General features: G+C 28.9%; 2 protein-coding genes across 3 annotated transcripts in view; both read left to right on the plus strand.

The window, feature by feature from the left end:
- LOC136071822 (c-Myc-binding protein-like) overlaps positions 1–6,624 on the plus strand; it is a 14,807-nt gene extending 8,183 nt beyond the window's left edge. Inside the window, exons 5-6 of one of the 2 annotated variants that reach the window (XM_065797252.1) lie at positions 5,728–5,763; positions 6,481–6,624. In XM_065797252.1, the coding sequence (XP_065653324.1) occupies positions 5,728–5,763; positions 6,481–6,489 (45 nt within the window). In that variant the 3' untranslated portion in view covers positions 6,490–6,624. The remainder of the gene's footprint in view (positions 1–5,727; positions 5,764–6,480) is intronic. The other variant, XM_065797253.1, reaches the window with a different exon arrangement.
- LOC136071824 (c-Myc-binding protein homolog) overlaps positions 1–8,367 on the plus strand; it is a 100,970-nt gene extending 92,603 nt beyond the window's left edge. Inside the window, exon 7 of the mRNA XM_065797256.1 lies at positions 8,350–8,367. Within this exon, the coding sequence (XP_065653328.1) occupies positions 8,350–8,352 (3 nt within the window). The 3' untranslated portion in view covers positions 8,353–8,367. The remainder of the gene's footprint in view (positions 1–8,349) is intronic.
- Positions 8,368–10,945: the final 2,578 nt, after the last annotated feature.

Below are 10,945 nucleotides of genomic sequence, written 5' to 3' on the forward strand. Positions count from 1 at the left end.
GGCAAATATTTATTGAAACAAATTGACTTTAAAAATAATAAAAATGTAAACTTACCAAAATGAAAATAAAAAAGTAAAAACACTAATTTAATTAATAAATATACAGCTTTTTTATAAACTGTCAGCGAAGACAAAAATTCTTGTAATTTTAACAAGAATATTTGTTTTTACTGAAAAAAATCTTAATAATTATGTCAAAATAATAGTTATGTTAGAATAATTGCAACATACAACATTTTAAACATGTTTAAAATATTTTTTATTAAATGTTTTTTAAATAAATTTTATTTTTTATATAGGAATTGTTTTTTGTTTAATAATTTATAATTCATTATATACTTTACTATATATTGTTGTCTGTCTGGTAATACCTCCAATGTATAAAAAACAAACTTTCTCTAGAAGAAGTTGAAATGCATTTATTATATATAAATTAAATCAAGTAGTATCTCTATTCTATTAGAATTAAAAACTTTCAAAAATTAATAAATTTTTCTGAAAAAAGACTAATTTTTGTCCTTAAACTACTCGAGAAAAAAAAAAACATAAATTTATTAATTTTTGTAAGATTTTTAATTTTAGTAAAAATTACTGGATTTTTGCAACATCTCTCAATTGAAGCACACTGTTAATTCCAGTACTTACAGTGTGTCAGCACATGTGGTATTTTACTAAAAGTTACGCATTTATGAGCATTAAAAAAAAATTATTTGACACTTAAGAGGTATTATCAGAGCTATATATCAGACCTGGGCAGTAGTGTGACTTGGTCCGCAACTCAGCTATATGTAGACTCTTCATTTGGTAGTGGAGTTGAAAACACTTTTTGTGAAAACTTGGTAACAGACTGATATCACTATTAAAAAAAAAATCTAAAGCACTACTCCACTACCATTTAATTTTAAAAATGCATTTAAATTTGTTCAAATTACAGGCTTTTTCATTTACTGAAAATGAAGTGAATGAAAAATAGAACTTTCAGAATGTCAAATTTTTGTTAGGTTTCAAAATCATCCTAATTTTGTACATTTTGACTTAAAATTTATTCAATGTTTTTTGCATTTCGAATTTCTTCATGCAAAATAATGCTCATGCAATATCTATAGGCGGTTCAAACTATGTTGGTCCCTTTAACCAGCTAGGTTTAGTCAAAGTGGAAAAACAAAGAAAGTAGGAAAGTACATCTTTCTTGCTGGAAAAAATTCTAGAAAGTTGCAATAATGATATCACTCTTCCAAAATGCTGGTATGTAAGAATAACCAGAAAGTGCCAGGCTGGACTTCAAATTGGTCCATTGTTTCTATAGCCAGCTGCAAAGGCCCAAGGAAATATGGAATGCCCAAAATACGAGGATTGTGATGACAAATGAAATCAAGACAGCCCTCGAGAGAAGTTTTACGGTACCATGGATTACTATGTGGAACTCCTGCTATAATGCGTTTAAATGTCTATTAAATAAAGTACATTATTTTGTATGTTTTTTGTAGCATATGAATATAACATCTAAATTTTCTATAATGTTTACATTTGAACGGTGTTTTGATTCTTTTGGTAATTGTTTTACATTAAAAGTTAAATACTTTTATTAAGATGTCTGATGAAGTGAAGCTAAGGAAGCTAAGCCAGATTTGCCAGCTTCAGCAACCCCATGCCCTGCCAATGATCACAAAGAGGATAGGAGTAGTATGTAATAATGACAGCTCTCCTAGCTCTCTGCCTTGACAGGTTACATGCAGATAATGATGTTTACATAGGATGCTTACTCCCCTAGCTTAGATTGGTAAATAAGAGGTACCTTTACCTTTCCCTGAAATACTATTTTAGTGATTGTATGGTGATAAATCAATACTATTGAGGAAAAAACTTACATCAATGGTACAACCTAAAATATTTGGCAAATCAAAAACACCATTGTTTCTCCGAATAACTTGTAGTATCTATTTACTTAATATATAAAAATTCATTGTTGCCTTAATTTTAAGGACTTACTTGAACGCCTGTCTTAAGACAATACCATCAGACATACCAACCAAGTGGTATTACTCCTAATCTGCATTGAAAAAAGGTATGCTGACCAAGTATTAGAAATAATGCTTCCTTATTTTAAAAATAGCACACTATTTCTTAGAATATTTTGGCAAGATAAAAATCCAAGCCATATGGCTCCTTTTGCAAATAAATGGTTCCAAAGTAAAATTATACAATTGTATCAACTAGAACAAGTGCCAGATTTAAATCCAATAGAAAATTGTAAAAGATAAGGTAGCAAAACAAAAGCCTTAGAGCCAAAAAAGATATTTGGGAGTCTTTCAAAGCATCATGGTATGCTATTCCACCATCAATGTGCTATAAATTGGTGAACAACATGCCTAAAAGACTAATTGAAGTTTAAAAAAAAAAAGAACATACAAGAAAATAATATCTAATTGTTGTAGATATTGTTTGAAGTTTTGTGGCTCTTGGTTGAGTAAAGGCCAAAGATAATGTCTCAATAAAAATACTCATCTTGGGGAGATGTTAAGCACATCTGGCTACTGTCTTGTAGAAGGCCTCCTAGGCTAAGAATTAAGGGGTAAACAGATTCTATCTGACCATCCTCGCACCCCTTCTTCATCTATTAGGCTGGCATAGATGTATTTATAATACATTGTTTCCAGTTTAGAATGTTGAATGCAAGATCTTCTTGACTCAATGCATGGGTTTTGCTTGTGTCTCTGTTTTTATGACTAGGCAACACATTCTACTATCTCCTAATGAGGGTACTAAAACTCAGTTTTATGGTTCTGAGCCCGGCTGGTAGTCAGGTTTCCCAAACTCTGTGGTAGCTCTCAGAGAGGCTGATTCCATTAACAGCTGTAAAATATTAGAGTACTAACAGCACCATGTTGCGGATGGATAATGTCCCTGTTTGTACTTTTTATGTACATTGTCGAGGCCACATTTGGAGTCCTTTGTTATGGCTTAGGGGTTATTAGTAGTAATGAGGCAATTGGTTCGACTATTAAATAGTGCAATAAGTACTATCTGTGCTTTGAGTCGAGTTCTTTAACAAATTTAAAATGCCTAAAGTACCAAAAACTATAAAATATAAAAAACCATCATCATCACCAAGTCCTTTAAATCTATCATTCACTAGTACTTGTGGTCTTCAAAGTAACTTTTCTTCTGTTGAGTCTTATCTCTTGCAAAGTTCACTAGACCAACTTACTCTTTGTGAAACTAATTTGAGTTTGGCTGTCTCATCTTGTGATCTTAGTATTGATGGTTATATTTCTTTAATTTGTAAAGACTCCAATTCTCCAAGTCACATGCTTGGCTTAGGCATCTACATTCGTAAGAATTCACCCATTTGCCTAGAAACTAGGTTTGAATCCACAGACTATTCTTTTATGTGCTTTCGTTTTGTACCACTTTACTCTATCGTCTTTCTCTTTGTTCTATATCACTCTCCTTCATCTCAAGACTGCACTCTTTTCGATGTTATTTCTAATCAAATTGACCAAGCTCTCTCTTTATCCATCAGCCAGAATCGTTGTTGTTGGTGACTTGAATGCTCATCACACTGAATGGCTTGACTCTAGTGTCAGTGACTCTGCTGGCGTTAAGGCTCACAACTTTCGCCTTTCTCAATCTCTAATTCGAATAGTCAACTTTCCGACTTACTTCCCAAACAAACCGAATCATTTACCTTCTCTACTCGAGATCGATCTGACTTGTCTAACTACCATCTTATCATAAGCAAGTTTTTTGAGTCTTTAATTAACTAACTCCTAATCTCTCATCTTGAATCTAACAGTACTTTCTGGATATGGGTTTTGATCTTCTCGCTCTACTGCTGATTTGTTAACGATAATAAATAATAGATTTTATTGTGCATTAGATAGAGCTGGAGAGGTTAAGGCTATCGCTCTTGACATTTCTAAAGCTTTTGATAAAGTTTGGCATGCTGGTCTCCTCCGTAAGCTTTCTCCTTACGGTGCATCAGGTAACATCTTTAAGATTATTTAATCCTTCTTTTCCAATTGTAGTATAAAACTGCCCTTGATGGACAGCACTCTTCTTCATATCCTCTAACCATTTGTTCTTATCTTGATAAGAAGCCAACAGTCTCTGATTGCTTGGAGGATGCATTTGAGCTTGAAAAGGATCTCACTTCTGCTACAGTATGGGGATCTCAGTGGCTGGTGAACTTTAACTCGGAAGAGAAAAAATGAAATTTATAGAACAAGATAATGATTAACAGATGGCAAATTATATAAATCAGGAAAACAAGAATAAGGAAGCGAGTTCCAAAGAACTGATGTTCAAAGAAAAAAACTAGACGAATAAGAACTTTTGGAGCATTTAGGAACAGTCACAGTAAAAAGATGAGACTTAATTGAATGACGAGTAACATGAGAATGAATTTTAGTAGATGGTACAAGAGACTCTAGCTCTTTAGAGCAATAAATAAAGTATAGTGTTTATAAAAAATAGAAAGAAAAGCAACATTACGACAATGTAATAATGGTTGCAGGCTGGCTGCAACAGCAGGTCCAACTATGTTTACAATGCGTTTTTGCGCCTTGTCTAAGAAAGAAGGGGCATCATTGAAAGATCTGCCCCAGATATGGCAACAGTATTCCATACAAAGACGGATTTGAAATTTATAGAGATAAAGAATATCCTGATAATAAGATAAAGAATCCTGAGTAAGAAAGTGGCAAGCATGATAAAGAGATGCGATCTTAGTAGATGCTAATTTTGCAATCAATTTGATATATGGTTTCCAAGAAAGATCGAAAGTAAGTGTAATTCCTAGAAGATAAAGGGTAGATGACTCATCGAGTATATTACTGTTCATAAATATAGGAAGATCTAGATTATTGCGATAACGATTAGCTGAAAAAAATTGAGTTTTATCCAGTAACTTCCAACTCTAATATTGGTTGCTTGCAGCCTTGTTGAAAGTGAAGATATTAAAAAAGAAAAGAAAAAGTGATAGACAAGTGATTGATTATTTTACTATAGTGATAGATAATAAATTGTTTTATTTTTTTTGATAAGTAGTTGTATATACATATTAAATTTTATGAATTTTTTTTCAATAAAAAATCGAATTATCCATTTCTAAAAAGTTGTTAGTTTAATGAGGAAAATTAAAGAGGGTTTATTCATTTTTTCAAAAATAAAAACATAAAAAATAATGTGAATTATCATCAATTGCTGTGAATAAAATATATTTTATATGTATACATAACATATTGAGGAAAAAACTTACATCAATGGTACAACCTAAAATATTTGGCAAATCAAAAACACCATATATATATATATATATATATATATATATATATATATATATATATATATATATATATATATATATATATATATATATATATATATATATACAGTGACATCAGGTCGGCAAAAAAATATTTGATACAAGGTTTTGCTATAAAACATAGAAACAAGGTCGTCGATTTTTTGCCGACCTTGAACACAGTGGTCGGCATTTGGCAATACCGAGCCTAATTCCGAGGAATGTATGTGTGTGTGTATATATATATATATATATATATATATATATATATATATATATATATATATATATATATATATATATATATATATACACACACGCATAAAGTTTGTATGCAAATAAATTTTTATGTTCTTTTTAAAATTTCTAGTATTTTAAGAAGTTATTAGACAAAAATAAAATTTAAGGAACGTTTATTTCAGTGTGAAAAAGTAGAAGATAAAGTAGAAGTTCAACAGGTTTTAGTTTTATAAATCTCTTGTGCTCACCTAATGCATTACCTTTAGACAGAAAATTTGTTATAGAAAACTTGAGACAGATATTACAAAATATTTTTTTGTGCTTATGTTATATGTGGTTCTTAAAATCAAAACTGCTGGTGTTTGAATTTATTGTGTTTATCCCCTGAGTTTAGTGTTGCGTGTACATTTTACTGTCTACTTTATTATTTGCCAACATTTTGATAACAGTAAAAATGTTTATAACACTTCACTGTATTTATATTTATATATTCATTATATTTATATTTATATATATTCATTATATATATATTCAGTAAATTTGAAAAAAAAAAATCGATTTTGAAGTTCTAATTTCTATTTCTAACAAAAATGCTTTAAGTCTTATAACTAAATAATTTTTTTTTTACCCCATAATTAGAATAAAATTTGATTAATTTATGCAATAAAAGTTTAAAGATATTTAGTTTAACAGCTGCAAATCTTGAGATTAGCTAGTTTCATACGTTTGTGATATGCTGAAGTATTTGAAATCACTTACGTTAATCGCGTGAATACACGTCACAAATAAACTTACTTAAATCTTTTTTTCTTTTTCTTTTTTTTTTTTTGCTGAAGCTTATTAAAATTAAAACGTGAACATTTTTTTATTTTGTTTCCAGTTGTGTAAACGTTTTGATTTTAACTATTTTCTTTAATTTTTTGTTTGTTTCATAGACTTCCTAACAACCGTTGCGTAAAGTTACATTTCCTACAATGAACTTTTACATAAAATTATTAACTTAAAGATTCTGAAGCAACATCGTATTTTTGTGGTTCTATTGTATAAAATTAATATAAAAATAAATATGTTGTATTTAATTTTGAGGTTTATTTATCTCGTAAAGCCAGCCCTATTGTTATATTGTTTCGTAAGTTCTTGATCGAATTCAGATCGGTACTTACTGGTAGTCGTTCTAAAACTTTAATTTTATATTTTTCAAGCCAACGTTTTATAGACCTCGCATATGCTCTGGGTTGTCGCGCATTAAATTCCAATTAATAGGTAGGTTATCATCAGCCTAGAGCTTCGTTACCTTTTGTAATATATCTTCGCATTTGCATTGGTCCGAATTTTGATTGGTTTTAAAAAGCGAACCGATACCATTCCAAGATATACCTCCTCAAACCTTAATATTACCCTCACCGTAATCACTGCTTTTAGAGTATACTACAGGTTGATTTTTTGTTTCATAGGACGCCTAACATATCCTCTTGCATCAGACTGAAAGCAGTTATACTTAAATTCATCAGTCCACAAAACTTTTTTCTAAATGAAATATTTTTATTTAGGAACATTTTTGCAAACCTTAATCCCTTTAGTCGCTTTTATTTTGATACAAAAAAATTTTTTCTTTTAAATGCAGCCTCGATGACCAGCTTTTTAAACGAACAAAAAACACTTTATAAAAACTGAAATAATTTATTAAATTTTAAAAAAAATCGAGTTTTTAGGAAACCGGAGTATTTTTCTTCTTTTTCGTATTAATTTAGTTCACCGGTGATAAAGAGTTGTAAAAACCGATAGTTTTTTTTTTTGGTGAAGCTTAAAGCTTGTTCATTTATTATATCATTTTATTTTTTAAAACAATAAATAACATAGATTTTACGAAAAATATTTAGTCGGTTCTTAATACAGTTCACAGCCGTAAAAACGAATTGAAGTAACTTACTACAGAGATGAATATTTTTTATATTTTTTCAAGGATTTGTGACAAAATGTTTCTGTCTCTGAGAACTGTTTAAAGATACAATATATAAACAAATATTTTGAAAATAAAAAACCATTTAACTATACAATAAATATATAGATAAATATTTTAAAACACCATTTAACAATACAATAAAAATGTTATATTCACCGTTATACCGTTATATTTATTATGTGATTAAGGGTTTAACGTATTTTTGCTAAATTTTTGCTACCTATAAGGGCCCCAACTATGTCTCCCTCCCCTCCCCCGGCCTCTTAGTGCCAGTCCGACTCTGAATGATAGTACAAGATATTGATTTTCTTATACACGTGTTTGCTCAAAATTGTTACGAAAAAATTAAATTGAAACAAATATTTCAAAAGTTTTAAACAAAAAAAAACTTCTATCTGACACAAAAAAACCTAATGATCTGAAAAAAATCTCGCAACTGTGGATACCTGAATTTTTTATTTCAATTATTATCTTAAAAATTTTGATAAAAATGGTTTTTTTATAAGCTTCAAGGAATTGTAAGTGCAAACGCTCCTTGCTTGTCACGCAAGAGGGGGAGGGGGTGATAAGTGCAAAAGTGCCTAATGCAAAATTTAGAAAATAATATCGGAAATTAAGTTACAGAGCTATTTTTAAATCTAATTCTAATTTAGAAACAATATTAACAGGTAAAAATAAATCTGTATTTTCACGCTTCAGCAAACCAGATGTTTATAAACTAACTTGTAAGTTGTGGTAAATCTTGTGTAAATAAAACTGGTTCGAAAATGTCCACTCGATTTTTACAAAACCAAAAGTCAATTAGTGACAAGAAGTTGAGTAACTCTGGTGTATAAAACCATAAAAAAAATTTCATTGAAATATTTACTGGACAAAGTTTTTGCATTGAATTTTAATAAATTTGAAAGAAAGATTAGAGAAGCTTTGGAAATAGTGTCAACAACCTGGTACACGTGACCCAATGAGAATGAAGGTCAATAACTAAACACAGGTTTTTGGAAACCTGTGTTTAGTCATTATTAAACGATGCAGATCAAAAGTTGACGTCAATAAAACGTTTTCTTTTAACGAGCTTTTTAAATGCTTTTTGTAAAATTATTTAGTTTTATAGTTTCATAATGAGATCGTCTAGTGGTCTTGAAATATTACTATTAAATAAATAATCATAATATAGTTGTTTTGAATGTCTTCATAAAAAGAAGTAATTTAAAAATAATTTAGTATAAAAACTCATTCAAGATATCTTTAAAAAAATAGTTCATATTTGTTTTTTGGGCTTTATTGCATATAAACTTTAAAAAAATATATAGCTTATATGTCGTTGAATAAACAAGTAAAAAAGCTAAGTTTATGTGTGTCTATTTACAAAATGTCTTGCTTTTCAATATTGAAAATGTTTTAAAACAATAAATAACATAGATTTTACGAAAAATATTTAGTCGGTTCTTAATACAGTTCACAGCCGTAAAAACGAATTGAAGTAACTTACTACAGAGATGAATATTTTTTATATTTTTTCAAGGATTTGTGACAAAATGTTTCTGTCTCTGAGAACTGTTTAAAGATACAATATATAAACAAATATTTTGAAAATAAAAAACCATTTAACTATACAATAAATATATAGATAAATATTTTAAAACACCATTTAACAATACAATAAAAATGTTATATTCACCGTTATACCGTTATATTTATTATGTGATTAAGGGTTTAACGTATTTTTGCTAAATTTTTGCTACCTATAAGGGCCCCAACTATGTCTCCCTCCCCTCCCCCGGCCTCTTAGTGCCAGTCCGACTCTGAATGATAGTACAAGATATTGATTTTCTTATACACGTGTTTGCTCAAAATTGTTACGAAAAAATTAAATTGAAACAAATATTTCAAAAGTTTTAAACAAAAAAAAACTTCTATCTGACACAAAAAAACCTAATGATCTGAAAAAAATCTCGCAACTGTGGATACCTGAATTTTTTATTTCAATTATTATCTTAAAAATTTTGATAAAAATGGTTTTTTTATAAGCTTCAAGGAATTGTAAGTGCAAACGCTCCTTGCTTGTCACGCAAGAGGGGGAGGGGGTGATAAGTGCAAAAGTGCCTAATGCAAAATTTAGAAAATAATATCGGAAATTAAGTTACAGAGCTATTTTTAAATCTAATTCTAATTTAGAAACAATATTAACAGGTAAAAATAAATCTGTATTTTCACGCTTCAGCAAACCAGATGTTTATAAACTAACTTGTAAGTTGTGGTAAATCTTGTGTAAATAAAACTGGTTCGAAAATGTCCACTCGATTTTTACAAAACCAAAAGTCAATTAGTGACAAGAAGTTGAGTAACTCTGGTGTATAAAACCATAAAAAAAATTTCATTGAAATATTTACTGGACAAAGTTTTTGCATTGAATTTTAATAAATTTGAAAGAAAGATTAGAGAAGCTTTGGAAATAGTGTCAACAACCTGGTACACGTGACCCAATGAGAATGAAGGTCAATAACTAAACACAGGTTTTTGGAAACCTGTGTTTAGTCATTATTAAACGATGCAGATCAAAAGTTGACGTCAATAAAACGTTTTCTTTTAACGAGCTTTTTAAATGCTTTTTGTAAAATTATTTAGTTTTATAGTTTCATAATGAGATCGTCTAGTGGTCTTGAAATATTACTATTAAATAAATAATCATAATATAGTTGTTTTGAATGTCTTCATAAAAAGAAGTAATTTAAAAATAATTTAGTATAAAAACTCATTCAAGATATCTTTAAAAAAATAGTTCATATTTGTTTTTTGGGCTTTATTGCATATAAACTTTAAAAAAATATATAGCTTATATGTCGTTGAATAAACAAGTAAAAAAGCTAAGTTTATGTGTGTCTATTTACAAAATGTCTTGCTTTTCAATATTGAAAATGTTGTTGGACTAAGTTTGGATATGATTTTTCCATGCGAGATTTTATCAATGAAAACACCAAGAAAATTATATATTTTGATTGTTTCATTTTAATTTCTCAGTATATATTACAGGCATATCACTTGGTAAAAGGATTTTTTTGGATTTTGAGTGAAATAGAATTTAGTTTTTTCTATGATATAATTGATAGTTTAGACATGAACCAGTTTAGAATTTTAATTAGCTTGATGTTCATAACATGAAAAAGTGCAAATGATATTATTAGACAGAAAAAATATCTTCGTATATAAGAGCATTGTATAGCAAAATGAAATAACAAACAAATTCAAATAAATAGAAATAAAAAACCTTAAAGTCTTTAATAGAACAAACTTTAGATAAGTGTCATGTCAAATATATGTATTTAGTACATATAAATATATGTATATACTATATGTGCATATGTATATACATATATATAAGTTAAAGCAGTTGCAATATGTCAGGAATTAAAAAGTTACAAATTCTCCCCCCCCCCCCC

This window comes from Hydra vulgaris, chromosome 05 (assembly GCF_038396675.1).
Source record: "Hydra vulgaris chromosome 05, alternate assembly HydraT2T_AEP".
In the NCBI taxonomy this organism is placed as follows: Eukaryota; Metazoa; Cnidaria; class Hydrozoa; order Anthoathecata; family Hydridae; genus Hydra; species Hydra vulgaris.